Here is a 22,571-nt window from a genome sequence, read left to right as displayed (position 1 = left end):
ATTGTATGATGATTTATTTTTAGATTAGTAAAAAGATATATTTAGAATTTGATTGATTTATTATGCTTTATGTAAGCCCTCTGTGTACAGATGTATTTGTGTGTGGGTAGATTGTGGGCGGCTATTCATTAGTTATTCTACCTCTAAACATATTGTAGCCGTGTTATAGTTTCAAGGGTGAGTGCGCTTGTGTAATTACAGACAATATATATAATATCCAAGAAAGCCCGTTTAAATAATATTGTGTAACTAAGATGTTAATTTTATTAATAAAATAGGATCGTTAAACCACAAAATTATAAACGAATTAATTTAATGAGTCAATTGGGTACTTTTATTTTTGATTTTTCTTTTTGAAAATAAATGTAAAGGGTTTTAATAAAACATCAGACTTATAATTAATATATTTTTATTTATTTTTTTTCATTTTTTATTTGGATACAAATTCCACTGTAACATTTGTTTTCTAGTATTTTTACGTGTATCCGTTGTTATGACCATAATTATATTCAGATGAACGAAAAATATGCTAATATACTCTCTATAAAATATATACCGATAGTCGTGTTTGTATAGTGATATTTTGAGCCACATTTTCACACAAAAGTCATCTAAACAATAGATTACATAATTTGCGAAGTTTTGATATTTATTATCTATCTATATTAAGGCATTAATTCTATACTTGAAAATAATTTGTACAAAAAATTTACAAAAAAAAAACGGATGCTCAAAAGAAAGGGAATTTTAACATGTTCACGAATTAATCGGTGTTAACTAGTAATACTATATAAATCACACTAACAATTATAATGTTACTTATGTAATTATAAACTAACCTTCAGGAATGTGGTTCGAATACTCTATACAAATATGGAAAAGTAATTTGACATTATTATAAACAGATATGTACTTTACAAAGATAAATTTTATTAAATTTACAATGAATACAGTTTGAAAGTAGGTTCGAAGAGAGATTTTCGAGGGAGATATTCGGAAAATTATTATCATTATAATTTAAAAGTGGGAAATGTACTTCTAAGATAAATAATAAAATGGCGGAATTCATAAGTATTAATCATTAACAAAGGTCTCATAGACCGTTTGTCATACAAACAGTTAAGAAGCTGTAAAGCTGAAATATCACCTAATCCTCTGCTTGCCAAGAGAATCACCATTCTTACTATTATAAAAGTATACAATATTATTTTCAATATTTTGCTTTGCAAAAGGTTAACTGTATTGTCTATTTAGACCGTGAAATTAAAGAAAAGAAATAGCACCACATTAATTTTTATATACAATATAAAATATTTAAATTATACAAAAAAATTAAATAATTTGGAAGATAAGCAGTACTTTCCAAGTAGTTATATAAATGAAATCGTCAAATCCAATTTACTATACGGACTAGCCGTGAAAGTTTCAAAATACATAATTTTGTATCACAATACATATATATATACAATATATATATCGGTTTCTATCAGAAGGGACGCAAACTTTTCCTTTACTTTATAAATATTATAGCCAAGAAAAAAATCAGTATTTTGCGCAGTTTAAAAAAGTACCTTACTTAAAATATACACATTCATTTTTAAAAAATAATAGTGACATATTTTCTATCTAAATCTTAGAAGAATGATATCTAATATTTACAACAATTGCACAATAGTTTGTGCGACGTGTCAGCTGCCAAATGAAGGGAACCTCCGAATAGGATTCTTTTAAAAAGTTACCGTTATCGTAATAATCAGCATTTGTGATTATAGTCACATTTTGTACATTAATTAATTTTTATATCAACTACGAAATTTTATCAAAACTAGTAAAGAATCGAAAAAGATCTGAGATCAACTATTATATCGATTAGTTATATTATAGAAATCCAGTCATCAACCTTTTAATTATTTGAAAGAAGACAGTTATTGCAAATGGCGGCAAAGAACGTTTTCATTTAGCCGTTAGTACTCGTAATGTCTGAAATATATGACTGTATGATCAATATACTTTAAAAATTATATATTACGCAATTACATTTTTTTTGTTATTTTGATTGCCTGTTTTCGTCGTGTTTTTATCAGGTCGCTGTTGCCGTAAATTTACTATTCTAAAATAATATTCAGTCTCATGTTAGTTGGCGGTAATCAATTGTATCAATTTAAGTTGCGATACGATGTTTCAGTCCTCGAAGTTCGACTACTAGATCGGAATCACCGGCAATAAAGCGTTTATCGATTCTTCGTCCTTTCAAATTTTCCTGTAAACAAAAAAAAGGTTTTATTACATTTAATTTAATTTCATTCATGCAAAATTTTTAGTAGGTTATTCAGGAAAGCACTTTTAGCTGATACAACTTCCCCGCATCCCACTCTACCGCGATTGATCTGACCTCAGAGTGCGTGTCACCCACCACCCCCCAACCCGGCCAAGTTATTTTTAGACTTCAGGATTCCGCAATCGTATATACTTAGGTGATTTAAACTATAAAGATAAATATACAGAATATATTTTGGTGGTAATAGTATACTTGGAATTAGCAAAATAATACTTACATGGCCTTGTTTTTCGAGAAACTGTGTAATGGCGTTGTAGAATGGTGTTTTGATGTTATTTTGATTTGATCTATGGGTGTGGGTGATCGGTGCTGGTCGAGGCATCACAACTTCTTTGTTGATATCTTTAACTCCCTCTGTACTGATTTCGGGAGCTGCCGTGGTTACACTTCGCTTATTTCCGTTCCAGTTTATAAAGGTGTCTGCATAATCTTCAGGATAATCATCTTCTTCAATTTTAGAAACAGTTTTAGGTGCATGGTAAAGTGGTTTATCTGCCAGAGCTTTAAGTTCTCTGACATCTTCGTCCTCGTTTTCTTTTTCTTCGTAATCCATATTTGAGAATGCAGCCCGAGCATTTTCACGTCGCCTCTGTGCGTCTTGAGCCATTTGTGTAAGAATTAAATTGTCTAGGAAAGCGGCGTTGACGTCATCGATATTATTAGATTTCCACCGAGGAGAGGACTCGTTTTCGAACCACGTCTCTTGACCGATCGGCAATGCAGCTAATCTTTCTTCTTGTTTCTTTGGCGCTTCATTTGCAAAATGACCATATGGGTCATAAAAATATGTATAAGGAACTTGACCGTAAACTTCTGGCGCATTTATAGCTGGAGCATCGTAGTAGTATTGAATTTTCGGAGCATAATAATAATCGTCTTCAGGATATTCTCTTGGTGCCTGAGCGTACATTGGCCATCCTTGTAGAGGATAGGTCTTTGCTTGTGCTAACAGAGAGCAAAACAAAACCATCCACATCCTACAATAAAAATAAAGATTTTTTTATTGAATGAATATTTTATTTAAAATATTTTTTAGACTTTTTGAGTAATAACCATAATTTTAATATTTTAACTTTAACGTCTCATTATCTCAGTCTTTAATAATCATATTACTTGATGTACAACAAACTCAAACTATAATATTGAAGTATCTTACCTTAGTCCTGAGTTTAAAATGCACATTTTGCACAATGTTCCTTCACGTAGGAGATTTAGGGCACGACTATGACGACAGGGTGGGTCGCAGTCCTTTATAAGCTAGTCGCCCACGCGCCGCCCACACGTTCTCAATGAACCACCCTGCGTCCACCCTGTGAAGGTGGTTGGGTGGTTGTTCCCCATTCTCGATTCCCCGCCACACGGCTATCGATCGCGCCCACAGATTATTCATCTTACTAAACAGTACATTTTTGTCAACGGATTGTAAGATAGTCGTATCTAAGAAGTATTTAGTAAATACGGATGTAGTAAGGCGACAGTAATCACTGATTATGTTGTAAATGCCTTTAATATTTATGAAGTATTTCTTCTTTGTTATGTTGGAAAAATAATGTTATGGCTATGTTTCACATCAGTATCTTTATACATTAAAATGTTAATGATTATTTTAATCGATTTAGAATTACCTTCCTGCGTATGTAAATATTTAATTCGATATGATACAAAATATAAATAATGTAATAATACCACAGATTTATAATTATTCAGAAAAACTAAAAGGTTATTAGGGAACATTAACATTTGTTATTATGATACTCAGAGGAATACAAAACAAATACATATTACATTTAAATTTTATTGATATTTCGTTTTATATTTTACTTATACAATTTTTTTTAAAGGCATGAAATAGAAATCCCGTATAATTTTAAAAGAAATAAATATATAGAGCTTCAGAAATTTTGAGAATATTCTATTGTTACTGTTCGTGTACAAAAATCAGCAATTCGTCGATGTCCCGAGGTAGGCGTAAATTCAATTACATTAATTTAGTAACATTCATTGTTACGTAAAGGTTAACTTAAAAAAAAACCGTGTTAAAAACCATAAAAAATATGCCGTATCATAAAAAGCGTATTAAAATAATAAAAAAGTGTGTGAACTATTCAATTCGACTAGGACATGGCGTCGTTAGTGAAACATGGAATATGAATTTTATGGAATAAAATTTGTCCAAACAAGTTCTATTTAATTAAAACTGGTTTAGATAAACATTATTCTCCAATTCTCTCTATCGTATTAAAAATCCAAAAATTTTTTTTATAGCATGTGTTTATTAATTCATTAACATAATAATAAATATAACACTACGTAGTTATTAAACTATTACAAGAAATTATTACCATAATCGTAAAATGACGATTTAAAGTTACTAAGAGCCTACTTTAATAAATTATATTCCGATTTTGTTATTTCTTCAGATGGATTATACGAATCGTTTATCAAAATTGGAACGTATACTTAATTAAATATAAACCTTTTTAATAGGATATAAAAAGGTATTTTAAAAATAGTAAAAGTTCCTTAACTATTATCGTACTTCTTTTTGAAAAATAAAGAGCACCAATGGCTTGCATTTTGTCTGCGTCACCGTGACATACAGATTTGAGCGTATAAAATATTTTATTCAGGGTATGCGCTAATAAAATTACTAATTAATTCTCGAATTGTATTTATTTGTTACAATTTTCATTGTTGTATTTCATATCTAATTCGTATATTTTTAGGATTACGACTTCATATCGTTATTATCGTATTATTCGTTTTACGTATCTTTTCGTTCGCGAGCAATTAGTGTTTATCAGTTAAAGTCGCGATAAAGCTTATCGCAGGTCCTATATATAACATAAATTGTTTAATACTCTAACATTAAAAATAAACGTTTTTTTTTTCTAAAAATATATGAATACATTCCAAAATTAAACTTTTTTAGTGATTAAAAAAATTATTAAGTTACTATACCAACTCGTAATAAAAAAAAATGGCTTACAAATATATATAAATTGATTGATATAGATACGAAGAATCTATAACAATTTATGAATTAAATTTTACAAAGAGTTTGTTAAACTTAAGCGCCGATTTACAAGAATCGCATGGGGCAGGTCGGGAGAGGGTGAAATCGCTATTCTTGAACAGTGGAACTGCATAGTCAACTTCCAAAGCGGAAGTACCAAGTAAGATGTCGATGACCGGCTGGCGCCCCTACGTCGTCGTTGCGACTCAATATCTAGTAAAAATTGACATACATATTTTGAAATTGCATATCTCTATCTTCAGGCTTAAATGTATTATGCATTTCTTCTAACTTCTGCAGTCGTTCGCCTATTAAATATACTAGAAGCTGACATATAAAAAAAACTATGTAATTATATTTGAATTAGTTATTCCTTTTTGTTGCAAGATTTTTTTAACACAGAAATACGTGTAGATATGTGATTTCATTGAACGACATCGTTTTATTATTTTTGATATCGAATATTTAAGTAAAGGTTTAATATGTAAAAGAAAAATATTGTGCTCGAAACAAGATTTTTCTTTTTGTATCATAAAGAGATAAGGACCGCGCTGATGTTAAAAATAGAAATATCTTTTTTAAAGATGGCTTTCTAAGAATCGTCACAATAATTTTACTTCTCGGAGACACCTTTTCAATTGCAAGATCTCGATGCGTGTCTGCTTGTTACGTAACCTGGCGATAGTTTTGAAAGAGCTTAATTTTCCATCGGCGTCGAATTTACTCATAATATGTACTCGAAACTATGCTTCTGACGATGAGGCGCGCGCCGCGCCGTCCGTAGGCGGCAGCTGTTTTATTAATAAAAAATACGCTACGAAAAAATCGTTATCTATAATATGCTTCAGATAGACATTGTATTTTACGAATAGGAATACTTCTAATATGATATTGTGAAATTTAAATATACTATATATATACTTACACTATATAAAAAAAAATAAACAATACAATATTAAAATAATCTCAACTACGTATGTAGATATAAATACGTAGGCAAGTAACTTTTATTAATGTTAATTAAGTTGTTCTTAATTAACCTTTTACAATTATGTAGATTTATGCTTATAGCCCTTTAATATATTAAACGGCAAAACGTACTGCTGAAGGAAATTCAATTGAAATGACGTAATACGTGGTATTGTATTTTTTAGGTATGAACATCAAGTCAGCCAAGTATAGGACTCTTTCCATTCATGAGAATAAGTCCTTACGTCAGCACGTCCCGGAGGGAGGCACGCTCCCCCTCGGGTGTAACTGCTGGTGCGCTGGAAGTGGGGAGTGACGTCAAACCATTTCAGCAACAAGTGTTTCGAATGAAAATATAGTATGTGACGGTACATGTCTATTTTTAACCTTCCAAAAGAGGCCGCGTGCATATATTGCAATTGATCAATAACACACTAACTACCGGCAGTAGATATGTATATATATATATACATAATATATATTTATATATATGGTACAAAATAAATTTTAATCGGACAGTCATTTATTTTTCATATATTCATTTTGTTTTCAGTCCATTATTCTAGTATTCATTTAATTTTGCACTAAAAATATTGTAACACATTTTAATGTAAACTTATTTACTACAGTATTATTGTATATAATATTACTATTTGAAACTATTTTCCGAAATATAAATGCGATTCTTTGTTTCATTTCCTATTCAATTTTTAAAACGAACACAGTAGCGCCATCTATTGGCAAGTTATGATATTAACTTAAAAGTTAAGAGAGCCGCATACATTGAAAATACGCTACGAAATTGTTGTTGAGCTTTTGGCATCTATTTTATCTAGATGGAGCTTTTATAACTTATAGCTGTTTAGACTTAACGGATTATATAAATGTAATATATTTTGTTGTTGATATTATAATAAAGTTTATTATTCATTAAAAAGATCAATTAAATTTAATTTGTAGTTTCTAAAAACTAATTTTAAACTGTATTTTAATTGAGCTTATTTTTGAATGACTTTAAATTTATTGTTATTATGTATACATATAATTACGTTAAAGTATATACTTTGAAACTCAACTCTCTTTTAATATAAAATTGTAAATTATAAACCAAAAAGGATAACTTTAATCTCACTCCAGTAAAATGTAAGAGAAGGATTTTGTGAAGTAGAGATTAGTTTTTATCTCTTTCTTTGAAAAGACTTCAACGCGTTTCGATATTTTGCAATGGAATTAATACACTGTTTTTTTTAAATAATTGTTTTTCGCAGAACAATACAAGCGCATAAAATATATATTCATATTATTTAATAGTTAATATACTTTTTACAGGAAATATTTTAAGAATATTTAAAAAAAAAAATTCTATCATATATTTATATTTGTATATCAGAACGGGAAATATTTATAAAATAAAAATAAAAGAAATCAAATAAAAATGTTAACACGGTGCTTTTGAATATATTGACAAATATTTTTAGCAGAAATGGGAAGTATAGAGTAATCTTGAACAATGGAATAAATAGTAGAATCCTTGGGCGGCCATTATCTTGGCATCATCATCCTACAGCCACGGTCGGAGCTTTTAAGGCTGCGGGGGAAGATCGGCGAGGAGCAGGGACGGCCGCGGGGCGTCAAAAAAGCCTCCGCCCGCTAGTACCGAGTCGAACGCGACGCAACTTGCATGTCGTTGTAGTTGCGGTATATACACAACACAGTGAAAATAACTTGAAAGGATTGTGTTTAAGCATTGTGATATCTTAATTAAGTACTAGTTGTAAACACTGTTGATACTGTTCGTGAAGTACGTAAAAAGGTTATAAAAACGAATATTTTAGTTCTGTGACTGGTGTAGATAGTGAGTGTCACGTGTGTTTACGAATGAATGTGACGGCGTAGGCGCAACGGCGGGTCGCACTTTCTGTGAGATATTCGTGCTCGCGCAGGCCGTCGCGGCCATGTTGCATACCTGAAACGAGCGAGCGCGCGACACTGCGCGAACGGGACACAATAACCGCTTTAGTCACGGGGTACTTTCGCTGCAAGAGTCCTAACCTTGCAATGTTATCAACAGTGTCATGACTAGGATGGGGCGGTGGCACGTGGTGCTGGTCGCGCTGGCGCTGCTAACCGGCGCGGGCGCTGGCGCCGCCGCCGAACAGATGCAGTCTCGTGCCGTCGATACTGGAGTTGACCTTCGCGTACCCGAGGCTCAGCCTATTGGAACGATTGTCGGTAGAATCCCAACAAAACCTGGCTTTACATATCGCTTTAATGAACCGCCTAAAGAGTTTGTTCTTGATCCTTCATCGGGAGAAATCAGAACTAACTCGATACTTGACCGTGAAAGTGTAGATCGTTACGCATTTGTTGTTTTATCAAGTCAACCTACATATCCTATAGAAGTTAGACTGCGGGTAACGGACGTGAACGATAATTACCCGGAATTTCCTGAACCTATAATCGCTGTTGCGTTTTCCGAAAGTGCAGCGCCGGGAACTAAGTTATTGCTAGATGCTGCTACTGATAACGACTTGGGTGAAAATGGGATTACAAACGATTATAGGATAGTAGATGGTGATAATGAAGGAAAGTTTCGTTTAAATGTTACGGTAAATCCCAGTGGACAAACTTCGTATTTGCATTTAGAAACTACAGGAAAGTTAGATAGAGAAACAAATGATTTTTATACTTTAAATATATCAGCGCGTGATGGCGGAAATCCACCTAAGTACGGATATCTTCAAGTAAATGTGTCTATTTTAGATGTAAATGATAATCCTCCTATTTTTGATCAAAGCGACTTTTCTGTGTCTCTAAATGAAAGTGTGCCGCCTGGAACGACCGTTCTTAAAGTAACTGCTACAGATAGTGATTTAGGTGATAACAGTAAAATAACTTACGAAGTAAGCGACACAGAAAAACAATTTGCAGTAGATCCAGAGTCAGGCGTTATAACAACTATCAAAAAATTAAATTGTCCTAAATATTGTAGTAATAAAACGTGCAATATGACTTGTGTGCTAACAGTTATCGCAAAAGATCATGGAGTGCCTCGTCAGGATGCCCGAACATATGTAACTGTTAATCTAATAGACGCCAATGATCATGATCCAGTTATTACATTCACTTATGTACCACCTACAGCTAGTTTTGCTACTGTTGACGAAAACGCGAAAAATGGGTCACTCGTAGCTGCCATTACAGTTACTGACTTAGATGCTGGCCTTAATGGTATAACTAGCGTTCATATTGTAGCAGGAAATGAACTAAATCATTTTCGATTAGAAAACTCAAGCAGTGTTTACATCGTTCATGTAAATGGTATTTTAGATAGAGAAGAAATAAGCAAATATAATTTAACTGTTGTTGCTACCGACAAAGGAATACCTGCAAGGACTGCTACATCATTTCTTGTTATTCATGTGAATGATGTAAACGATCATGAACCTGTATTTGAAAAATCAGAATATTCAACAGTTTTGAGTGAACTTGCACCTTCCGGAACTTATGTAGCTGGCATAACAGCGACTGATGAAGATTCCGGAGTTAACGCTGAAATATTTTATGATTTTTACGATGGAAATCAACAACAATGGTTTTTGATAGATCATTTGACAGGATTAGTAACAACAAGATCTGCTTTAGATAGAGAAATACAGGGAACTGTTGAACTAAATGTCTCAGCAAGGGATGGTGGTCCAAATCCAAAATGGGCTTATACTAGACTAAAAATTACTATATTGGATGAAAATGATGAAGCACCATCTTTTCCACAATCTCAAATTAACGCTACTCTTCCAGAAAATGTGAAACCAATTAAAGAAATACTTATTTTGACTGCGTCTGACTATGATCAAGGAACTAATGGTTCTGTATCATATTATCTTTCTTCAAGTGTCGAAAGAAAATATCCAAACACGTTTATCCTTGATCCTATAACAGGGCAATTAAGTGCTGCAGCAGAACTTGATAGAGAAAAAATTTCTTTGTACGAAATTCAAGTGATTGCTAAGGATCAAGGATATCCCCCACAGTCATCAACTGCCACAGTATTTCTTAAAGTTCTCGACGTAAATGATAATGATCCTTTATTTTATCCTCAAAGATATTTTGAAAGTCTAAGGGAAGATGCAACTCTCGGTTCAAACATTCTTAGAGTCAATGCGTTGGATTTAGATGAAGGAGAAAATGCAAAAATTATATACAAGCTCGAAAGTGGAGGTGATGGCTATTTTGATATTGAGCCAATGACTGGTAACATTATATTGCAAAAAGATTTTCGTAAAGCTCCCAAAGCACTTTACACGCTTCGAATATCTTGTAAAGACAAAGGTAATAGACGAGCTATGGAAGATGCATTTGTTGATATAATTAAATCTTCGTATCGAAAAAGCTTGGAGTTTGAAGGATATAATGGTTACAACTTTAAAATAATTGAAGATGAAGGAACATCAAAATTTCAGCTTGGTCGTTTTGTTGGTAAGGTTGGTACAAGGACATTTAGTGATTCGGTGTTATATTACATAATGGAAGGTGATTCTAAACATGTTTTTAAAATAGATGAAAAAACTGGAACAATAACCACTGAATCTAATATTGACCGTGAAGATAAAATGACTTATCATCTAAAAATAATGGCTAAAAGTGGACAAGCTTTTGGCTTTACAACTGTTAATATTTCAGTTTTAGATGTAAATGATAATTACCCATATTTTATAGAAGGAAAAGATGATATTCACATACCGGAGAATATGGCAGTAGGTCAAGAAGTATATTTTGCCAGAGCAACTGATCGTGACTCAGGATCTAATCGAACAGTGTCTTATGCTTTAAATTACAATCCTGATAACATTTTTCGAATATCTGAGACCACCGGCGTAATATATTTAAATAAGGCTATAACAAATGAACCAGGTTCTGTTTTATCCGTTGAAGTTACCGCATCTGATACCGGCAGACCTGTTCTTGCGACTAAGCATACAATAACTGCTATTATAGACGACGTCAATGATCATACACCTGTATTTGATCATACTTCATATGAAACTTCTTTATTAGAATCTACCTATGTCAATACTAGATTTTTTGCAATATCAGCTACGGATGCTGATTTAGGTTCGAATGGCAGAATATCTTATTCTATTACTGAAGGAAATATGGATGGAAAGTTTGGCATATTTCCTGATGGTTATCTTTATGTTAAAAATCCACTTGATAGAGAAGAGAGAGACTATTATTCTTTAACAATAACCGCATCTGATTACGGTAAACCCCCAAGATCATCGCAAGTTCCCGTTGTTATTCACGTTTTGGATGAAAATGATAACAGTCCACAGTTTACCAATACAACATTCATATTTAAAATAAAAGAAAATGAACCGCCTGATACTTTTGTAGGTAAATTGACAGCAACGGACAAAGATATAGGGCGTAATGCCGAATTGACATTTAGTTTACCTATTGCTCAAAGTGACTTTAGAATTGATTCTAGAAATGGCTTTATTAAGACCCTAAAATCCTTCGACAGAGAAAATTTAGCTCAAAATTCTGGTCAAAATTATATCACATTGACAGTTACTGTAAGTGACAATGGTAAGATAAAACTCTCAGACTCCGTTAGAGTAACCATATATATAACGGACGTCAATGATAACGCACCTATATTTACACGAACGCCTTATTCCGTTGATGTATCTGAAGGAACGGCGGTAGGAGCCTCCATTATGAGAGTATATTCTTCTGATGCAGATGAAGGCCTTAACGGAGATATTTACTACAAATTGATAGGAGGTGATGATATGGGAAAATTTATGCTAGACGAAGCAACTGGCCAACTATTTATTAATAAGCCTTTAGACCGCGAGAGTGTAGATCATTATGTTCTCACAATATTGGCACAAGATTCAGGAGAGGACGTGCGGCTTTCTTCTAGCACAACAATAAGCGTGGATGTACTCGATGAAAACGATAACGCACCGACATTTTCCCAGACACAGATGAAAGTTTCAGTCTTAGAAACGGAACCAATTAATAAAAAAATTATACAATTTTATGCAAATGATGCTGATTTAGGTATAAACAATGAAGTACAATTTTCTATTTCATCGGGTAATAGGAAAGAAACCTTTTTTATTGACAGCTATTCCGGAGAATTATTTCTTCATAAACATTTAGATTACGAAGACTTGACTTCTTACATTTTAAACATAACTGCTACTGATAATGGAAGCCCGAGTCTTTCATCGAGTATTTCATTTGTGGTTAATGTTATAGATGCAAATGACAATGCGCCTGTATTCACTAATACTGCTATTGTACGACAAATAAGAGAAGGTATTCCTACACATACTCCTATAGTAACAGTGACAGCCGAAGACCCAGATTCAGGATTGAATGGTAAAGTTTATTACTCGATCACACATCAAGATCCAAATGATGGTAGACGGCATTTTGCAATAAATAACATAACAGGTGTCATCCATACTTTATTACCTATTGACAGAGAGAGTATTGACACATTTAGAATAACTGTTGTAGCGTATGACAGAGCTGAACCACCTTCGACTAGATTATCTGCAGAAAAACTTGTAACTGTTATTGTAGAAGATATAAACGACAACGCACCTGTTTTTGTTTCTATGAATGCTGCTGTAATTAACTCTGCTCGCTTAGGTCGAAGTATGAGTCATGGAATATTTATTATGAACGTTTTAGCACGTGATCTCGATTCTGGAACGAACGGTCTGGTTACTTATAAATTGATTCATGGTGGTAATGACATATTCGACTTACATAGAAGTAATGGGGCGTTAACATTGCGATATCCTCCCGCTATGCCAGATGCCAGGTGGAATCTGGTCATTAAAGCGACGGATGAAGCTGTGTTAAGTGAGCAAAAAAGTACGGAAACCTATTTGACTGTTATAATGGGTGGAATGGAGTTAGAAGGCATTACATGGACAAATGTAGGGTCTATTTCAGTAGCTGAAAACGAACAAGCTGGAACTGCTGTGTTAAATTTGACCAATAACTATAAAGCGGGATTAGAGTATTACATAGTGAATGTGACTGGTGATAATAAACAAGTGGACAGGTTATTTGATATAGATTCGTCATTAGGAATCTTATCGACGGCAGTTTCATTGGACAGAGAAGCTGGCGTTGACAGATATGAAGTAGAAATTTGTGCTGTATCGACGGGTTCACCGCTGCAATCCACGATGACGAAGGTAAATTACAATATATAATTTTTCATTTTGAATGTACAAATATATTAAATCGTTAAAAAGCGCTAACAAGAGTGCACCCCTCTGACAGATGTCATGATCAAAATACCAATGTTATGTAGTATAAATATGGGTACGCTTTATTTACTTATTTTAAAGCAGGCAATCCAATTAACTTCGCACAATCGTCGGTGGAAGACAAAACATCGGCACCGTACTGTTGTTAAAATAAAAATAAATTTAAAACGAATGCTCGTTAGCGTACGTCGGCTTGCGGACTCTAATCGGAGACTCTAAATTAACGATAAGCTGCGTCTCGCAACGATATCACAACATTCGTTCTGAAACCTTCTAAAGATTAAATGAAACATGGATTTTATTTGTAATTCGTTTCGTGTAATGCCAATATTAGCTAAAAATGAAGTAAGCATTAATACGAAATACATTTAAAGTACGTTTCTTACTATTTAAATAATATCAATAGCATTGTTCTTTAAAAATCTAAATCTAAATTCTACAACAGACACAGGAGTAACTCTTTTTACCTATCAAATAGATTATATCTTTTAAATTCTTGCATAAAATATAAACGAATGCTATATTTTAAAAAAAAATTATCGTATTTGTCACCTAAGTTGATCAAATTTTGTTCAGGCACACACATAATTTTTATTAATATTAATAATTATACGAACTAAACATAAGAATGTAAATATTCAAATATACATATAATCATATCGTTGTGTGTGTTATGTTATTTGGCGTATCCTTCAATTCATTAAATTTATTTGTGACAACTATCTTATGATTTGTGAAAACCTTTTTATGTAAACTAGTTATGAAAGATTACAGAAACGTTCCATACGTTTGGGTAAACATTTTCTAGAAGCAGAAGTCTAGAATAATTTGTTGAGTACGAATTATATTACCTTTCTTGCACTCGAATTAAACTGCAAACTATATTATTCAATATAATGAAGACAGTATTATAATTGTATGTATATTATGTAAATAAAATAACATAATAAGTTAAATATTCAATGTTTTATCAAATTTAAATTTTAAGTTGTCACCTGAATATCTTTTTAGTTAGTAAGGGTTAGGATAAAGTTTAACTTTTTTATTGAACATCAAGAGTAAAATCGTTTTTAAGTATATTTGTAAATTCACTTGAGAAGACGTAAACGATATCTTTATTTTTTTAACACCAAAATACGAAAGGTCGTATTTATGATACGAGAATACTTTTATTAATTCAATTCTACCTTGAATGCAAATATGCGAACCAAAGTAAATTTTTAATACCTATGTTAAATATGAAGTAATTCAGTTGTTATATGAAAAATAAAAGCCTTAAATTGGTAACAAAATATATCTTTGTGGGATATTAGTAGTTAAATTCTAGATACAAATATATTTTTCTCTGATTTCAAGTTTATTTAATTGATAATCTGATTTTTGTGATCAAATGAAATGTGTAAATAATTTCTTATGTTATACAATGCCATCTATGGGATCTAAGATAAATCTCACGCTTGTGCGCTTAAGTCGCTTTATCTAGTTTCTACCAGTTACTGCTCGCAGTTCTCGCGTGGAGGGAGTGGTCTGCAGATGTAAGGGATAAAAAGTAACCTTATATAGGTTAATTTTTTACTATTCCAGGCTATAATCTATCACTATGCCAAATTTCGTCTATATTGGTTCAGCCGCCCTGGCGTGATTGAGCAAACTTCCAACTATCGAAACTTTTGCATTCCTAATATCAGTAAAAAAAAAACTTCTAAAGCTATCGGTTATCACATATATTTCCTAAATATAATTTATATAAATATATAAAGTTACATAATATAAAGTAACATTTTGATATATTATTTTATTGTTGCTGGAATTTTGTTTATGTAAAACCTTTTAGCACAGTTCTTTATTGGGTTCGATCGGATACTTGTCAATTAATATTTAAATCATCTTTTATTTTGGTGGCATGAGATAATCATCTTCAAAGTGTTTGTTTTTATAGTTTAATATATTGCATCGTTTTTTCACTTAATATGGTTGTTATTAGTACTGGTGTGCTTATCTTAAATAAATAAAATGAAAACAAAAAATATTCATAAAGTAATTGCAAAAAGCAAATTTTTATTAATGAAATATAAATAAATATCATATCTATCGTACTTATGTTTGTTGAAATTATTCATATAATTATGAAAAAAACTTGTATTATTACTTTATAGCTGATTATGGGACGATGAAACACGCCCTTTGTGTAATACTTTGAATGTATAAAAAATAACAAGATTTTTAAAATACAGTTCATTCACTTTAACACTTCGGTTTCGAGGTTATTGACCTTTAATTGATAAGTATCACTCTTAATACAAATTTTATTTTGATATATTTGTGTTTTTTCGCACGTTTTGACTGTAACGCCTTATGAGAAAAGTATTTTTTATGATTATCGATTTCGATTTTATATTTCGGATACATATCTTATGAGATAATATATTATTAAATATTTTAGTAGAAACATGTTTGTGGTTATTTTCTTATAACAATATTTGAGCACAAATTGCTTTATTTATTTTTTTCATTGATACATTATTTATACGATGACCATTATGACGCATACGTTATATTAATGAGTTACGCCTTCTCATAAACACTATTACCGTTATTTCCTAACGCTGAATGTTTACATTCCGATGTATGAACATAAACAAATACATACCAATATGTTTCTACCAAGACTTTATTTAACATGGAACTGGCTGATGAAATGGCTCAAAGACGTCAATATTAACCGAAGATTGTGGGTTCAAACCCGGATACACTGATGAATATTCATGTGTTTAATTTGTGTTTATAATTCATCTTGTTCTCGGCGGTGAAAGAAACGTGTACATGTGCACCCACAGACATAATTTTGAGAAGCATTGTGGAATAAGCGCTAAACTTCTCCTTAAAAGAAGACAGCTCAGAAGTAAGAGATTTACAGGTCGTTACTTTAAGGTTTTTACAACTTTAAGTGTGTCATAGATTTGTATCGTATGAGTTAATTATCTTATTAAATATTTTCCTATGTGCTGACTGCGCTTCGCAACTATGGCATGAGATTAAGCGATAAAATAACCTCGTATAAAACGGTTAAGGAAGTAACATTTGTTTAGTGCCGTCTTCTAGTCATCTTTAAATCACCCGACGTTATTTCAAATATTCCCTGCCTCACGATGGAATCCTTAGTCTTGTAAAATGCACGTCCTGTAAGTGTTATTTGATTTTATATAAATAAATTAAATTACTTACTATATAGTGTTTACTAAATTTACGTACATACTTATATATTATTTTAATCACAGTTTAGTATTTTCATATCATATCTATATAATAGAAATATTCTATATTTTTAACCCATACTTTCATTATTATTCGTCAATATACATTATTGACGACCTCCGTGGTCGAGTAGTGTGTACACCGGTTTTCATGGGTACGCTACTCTGAGGTACCGAGTTCGATTCCCGGCCGAGTCGATGTAGAAAATGTTCATTAATTTTCTATGTTGTCTTGGGTCTGGGTATGTGGTGCCGTCGTTACTTCTGATTTTCCATAACACAAGTGCTTTAGCTACTTACATTGGGATCAGAGTAATGTATGTGATGTTGTCCAATATATGAGAAAAAAATTGTCCTATGAACTTTTGATGTATCCACTAACTACTTGATAACCTAAAATAAAAAAATCTTCTTCTTTTATTAAATTGAATATTAATATAATATACCCTATAACCTTCTAGAACTAATCACCAATTTACAGTGAAAGCCGCATTAAAACTAATAGCTTACCAAACAGACAGACGCGAAATGAGACAGTTCTTTATACAATTCAATAAAAATTAGGATTAGTGAGCGATCAATTGTTAAAATACGATCATATTAAAAAGTATCGGTTTAAGGTAGCACGGGTAGAGGGTGACTATCACCTGACATCGAAAGCGCATTAGGGTGCCAAGCTGCATTCCCTCCTCTGATTTATGCAATGTGCTCCCGCCGGCGCGGGCATCGACACCCGCCTTAATGAACGTACAAGTTACGTTATACTGTGAAATAGCTTTCATTATTTCACGCCAATACTAATAGACTTGTGTCTATGATTTGAAGTATTTTGTGCCGTTTAACTTCGACTCCGTCGTTAGTCAAGTGTTTATTGATTTTTTATCGTAATGACCATTTTATTGTAGTAACAGAATAAGATATTGTTGTTGTAATTGTCTTGTATGTAAATTGTATTTATGAACAAAGCATAACATCTTTATACAATCACGTTAATGTTATTCGGATTTTAATCTTTCAAAGCGGTAATAAAGTACGATACGAATCCAGTCACTTTACATTTGACTTTTTAAATCTGTACATAAACCATTTATAGTAAAATAAACAACAATAAGGAGATTGTCTTTAAATTGCCGATATAGAGTCGGGCATTTTAACTTATTAATGTTTCAGTTTTTATCAAGAAATTTTTTGGTCGGGACGAACGTGCCCGTTGGGAGAAAACTTTGTATGTTAAATCAGCGTTTATTTCAACCTACGTTACGTCGTCTAATGCGTTTTGAGACGCAATTGATAACGACTTTGGGTGGCGCGTCCTCTAAAAGCCTTATCGGAGAAAAAAGTCACTTAGGTACCTAATACTTTTCGTCTTCGATCTGGATAAGGAATGAAGGCATTTCGATGTTTTTTATCCGGTGCAATTTTTATACCTAATTATTTTAAAAGTACTCAAATGTAATAATACCATAATAACGAACGCTGCGTATATTTCTAGGGTTTTTTTATTATTATAAAGAGTATGGTGTAACGTATATCGTTCAAAAGAAGCCGTAGATGTGCATAAAAAATATCAAAATAAGCAAAGAAAAAAACAGCCCAGGAGGAAATAGCCCAGTAACTATAGCACTTGAATCTTAACCGAAGATTGCGGATTCAAACTAGCACCATTGATTCATCTTGTTCTCCTGTATAAAGGAAAACTCCGAGAGGAAGCCTCAAGTGTCGGTTGATATTTGGGCACATGTGTATCTGCTTTTGAAAATAATATTACTTGTTATTAGGTCTGACCCGTCTGGGTTGGTACCACCCACTCATCACATTCTAAAGCTATACAGCAATACTTCGTATTGTTGTGTTCCGGTTTGAAGGCTGAGCCAGTGTACTAGTGACTACATACATACATAACATCTTAGTTTCCAAGGCTGTTGGCGTAGTAGTATGAGAAATAATTAATATTTCTTACAGTACCAATATCTACAGGCAGAGGTGACCACTAAACATCAGTTAGCCGATTTGCCAGTCATCTACTTATATGAGAAAAAAGAGATAATATATACTTCTTACTACTAAGTAAGAAGTACTAGTCCAAACTACTGATCCGAATTTGATAAAATTTGTATAAAACAAGCTTGAACACTAAGAAAGGACGTAGACTATTTTTTTATGCCTCGTTAGGCATAAAAAAGTAGCAGTATGTCCTGAAGACGAATCCCAAAAACGCGAGAAAACACACGGCCGCTACTATTTTAGTATATAGCTTTCTTGATTTGTAAAGTGATCTCTGTTAATCTACTGTTAATAAGATATTTGATTTAGGTTTTATCATGTGTTAAACAATATATGTATGTCATTAAATATGAGGATAAGTCTTTATGCAGAACGTAATACTGTCGAGATAGATCAATTAGCTCAATTCAGTCGTGCGATCGAATTAGAAAACTATTCGTCTCGGAGAGAGTTGATCGAGTCTCGACCTGTTCATCTACAGCGTGCTCTTATAATGAAGTGTATTAAAAACGTCTGATCAAGTAGAGTTTCTCGGAAAATAGCACACTTAGTTGATTACTATTAATGAAGTTGTATGTAGATATTACTCTTAATCATTGAATTAGATTTGAGGCAATTTTAATATTAACTTTAATTGTTCACGCAGGGAATTTTAGGAAGAAAACCGGGTTATGTGGTATTCTTATCCACTAAACTCCTTGTGATAACAGTTATATTATCTTACGGTCTAACGGGAAGTCTATAATTATTTATGATATTTAAAAATTCGGATTTAAATTTATTTTTTTGTAGTTTTATTTTCATATGGCAATTCGCAGCAGGTGTTAACTTAGGTCGTATTATAAACATATCCGATGCTTCTTTTGATTTAAATTAGCGTCTGTATAATTTTTCAATATCAAGAGCAATCACAACATTATAATAGATTATTCTCGAACAGTCTACTGTGCCCCTTTCTTATCACTGTTGATTGTAGAGTCCAATGATGCATGACCTCCTTCGTCGCTGGATGTCGTTCACAAATAGTTAAGCGGGGTTCCGTATAAGTGACTGTCACAGATCTTGTTTAATTGGACGCCAATACGTGTGTATTCATGTGAAGCTGAACCGGTTTGTACTTGGTTTGATGCTTTCTACGTCATACATTGCCGTTAATGTATTAGCAAGTAAACCATAGCGTAATGTATGCAGTTTGAAGTTCTATGAAGTTTATTATGATTTGTGTATCATTGGCGAAGGTGTGATGGGAGTTTAGTAGAAGCGGGCTTGTACCTGTCGCTTATATTATCCCGTACACTTATATTAAAGATCTGCTTAGAATATTGAGTGGTCATATAACTTATTAAGTTAAGTAACAGCATGTTAATATTTCTTGAGGAGGTTTGGGGATTATTTCACCATTCCAATGTAGGTAGATACACATGTGGCAGATTGTCATTCGAAAAATTCGACAAATTCATTTCTTCACCGCCGAGCACGAGGATTACAAACGAGGAGTACATGAAAATGTAGTGCCTGGATTCGAACCCTCAATCTTTAATTAAGATTCGCGTGTTCTAAGCATCTCGACTTAATAAGACTTGAGTCGAAATTCGTCGGTTAGAGGTCTTCGCTTGCAGTCATATTAATTGTGATGTAAGATACTTAGCGCGTTTTAGATTAAGAATCTGTGAATCGCGTGAGAGAGGAAAGGCGTCGCTTCAATAGAGCAATGTCTACCCTGTTATTTACTGCTTTTGCGATTCATGGCAACGGAGGACAGCAAAAGTTTTATCAAAGTTGCGATAAAGCGTACAAGCATAAAACTTAGCAAAGCGTAATTCATTAGTATGTAAAATAATACTGGGAATTGAATTAATATGTAAACTTAAACTCACGACAACATTAATTGTTATAACAAACATATAAGACGAACCTTTTTTTTTTCAAAAAAGAATAAGATATCGCCTCAAATAAGTTACTTTTTTCTTTGGCTGCAACGGTAAATGTTTGAATATTATCATAATTAATATAATTTTAGACATAAGAAAAAATAATAAAAAAAATACTGTTTAAGTATATATGCAGGCAATTTTAATAATTATTTTGATTGTATAAAGTCAAATTGTTTTATTATTATTTAAATTAATGTTATGGTAGATTTCTTAAGTAATATAGCTATATAAATATAGCTTAAAGTAGCTTGAAGCAGTAGCCTTTAGAAGCATAGCCAAAGTAGCGTACCAATAATAATAGTTATTAATTTTAGTTAAATAGATTTAAAATACAAAAAGCTAACAATTTGATAACGATGTTTTTTTTAGTCTTCTATCTCTTTATATTTTTCAAAAAGCGGAATTTTATAAAATATACAAGAAAAGAGCGTTAAAATGAATCTTTATTATATTGTGTTATTTGAGGCAAGGGTCAAATAAATATACATATTTATGTTTAAATTATAAACACAAACATTACAGAGATAGAATTAAAAAACGTAAATCGAAATTAAAATAAAAGCCCGCTTAATTCGGTACACAAAATATACCTATACGACCTTTTTTTAGAAACGTATGTAGAACGATATTTATATCTATTAAAATTCAAGCATAAAATTTTATCTTCATCGCGCTCAAAAAGTTATTTAAAACAATGTATTATCGCGACTTTTTTTTTGAGTAATAAATATATAGATACATGTGTGATTAGGCATGCATCTTTTAATTATTAATAAAAAGTTATCAACGACTTTCAAAAAATTACGATTTCCCGCCATTTAAAATTAAAATATATCCAATTAACATACCAAGCTATTCATTGAGATATATTTGATAAAAATGTTCATTAAAATTCTCGTACCTAAATACCGTAGAGTAAATTAGTCTATTGAGTTATAAGTACTAAGAATTTGTTAAAAAAACTAAAAATGGATTTCGGATATAAAGTATCCATTTTTAGTTTAAAATTGTCAGTTTCAGTAATCACAAAAAAATAATAGGAATATATTATAATGACACTTCGTTTTATATACGTTTCACGTAAATAAATACGTTTTTTTTTCCATAATTAATATTTTATCGCACAAACCTTTTAGGTTGCGCAAAGTTATTAAATGGACATTACTGTCACCTGTAACTTAGGGCTTGCAAACCTTACGCCTCCGCGACGTTTCAGCGCAAAATTGATTCCCTGATGGTATCTAACCTCCCGAGGGAACGGTGGATAAATAAATACTTTACGATAATCTACCGAGATCTGAGACAGGCCAGAATTACAGCACGCCGGATATATTATTGCATTTTAATTCCGTGCCCGACACTCCTCCGTCGCATTACGCTGGTATATGATTTACCGCGTTATTGTATATATACCTAAATTTTAAGGCCGTAATGAGCGTGCAGGCCCGATCTTGATTTCACGCCTTTGTACTCTTACTTACTAAATAACAATTCAGTTTTGACGTTACATAGAATTAATTATTCGGTTTTATTGATATTTTGAAAATTCGATTTTGATTGATATCCATAATCCTACACATTAACTACAGTGCTGTTTATTATTTGTTTGTTACCTAATTTGCACAGGCACGGATAAATTGAATACAAACGCAAATGAAAATACTATTTTTTTTCCTGTAAACTAATGTAAACTAATCATATAAAATAGAAACATGTTTCTTCTGTCTTTTTAAATTCGCTTTAGGAAGGCTC

The 22,571-nt window shown here is 32.2% G+C and overlaps 2 protein-coding genes across 2 annotated transcripts in view; one reads left to right on the top strand and one right to left on the bottom strand.

Moving 5' to 3' along the window:
- Positions 1–392: 392 nt before the first annotated feature.
- On the bottom strand, positions 393–3,639 carry LOC113391881 (uncharacterized). The gene is made up of 3 exons (XM_026628008.2): positions 3,495–3,639; positions 2,556–3,315; positions 393–2,260 (listed from the first exon to the last, which is right to left on the bottom strand). Exons 1-3 carry the CDS (start codon positions 3,518–3,520, stop codon positions 2,162–2,164), a joined length of 885 nt encoding a protein of 294 aa, XP_026483793.2. The 5' UTR covers positions 3,521–3,639; the 3' UTR covers positions 393–2,161.
- A 4,350-nt stretch (positions 3,640–7,989) lies between these two features.
- The window catches only part of LOC113399660 (cadherin-related tumor suppressor), a 104,234-nt gene continuing 89,652 nt past the window's right edge, over positions 7,990–22,571 (top strand). Inside the window, exon 1 of the mRNA XM_026639220.2 lies at positions 7,990–13,552. Coding sequence (XP_026495005.2) covers positions 8,399–13,552 — 5,154 coding nt within the window. The 5' untranslated portion in view covers positions 7,990–8,398. The remainder of the gene's footprint in view (positions 13,553–22,571) is intronic.

The sequence above is a fragment of the Vanessa tameamea genome, chromosome 10 (genome assembly GCF_037043105.1).
Source record: "Vanessa tameamea isolate UH-Manoa-2023 chromosome 10, ilVanTame1 primary haplotype, whole genome shotgun sequence".
In the NCBI taxonomy this organism is placed as follows: Eukaryota; Metazoa; Arthropoda; class Insecta; order Lepidoptera; family Nymphalidae; genus Vanessa; species Vanessa tameamea.
This window is presented reverse-complemented; position numbering and strand designations above follow the sequence as displayed.

Excerpts from the sequence above, each read along its gene's own strand:
- LOC113391881 (XM_026628008.2), bottom strand. The coding sequence starts at position 3,520 with ATGTGCATTTTAAACTCAGGACTAAG. Across the intron at positions 3,316-3,494 it reads ATTTTAAACTCAGGACTAAG|GATGTGGATGGTTTTGTTTT; the intron begins GTAAGATACTTC and ends TTTTTATTGTAG. Across the intron at positions 2,261-2,555 it reads TTCTCGAAAAACAAGGCCAT|GAAAATTTGAAAGGACGAAG; the intron begins GTAAGTATTATT and ends TTTTGTTTACAG.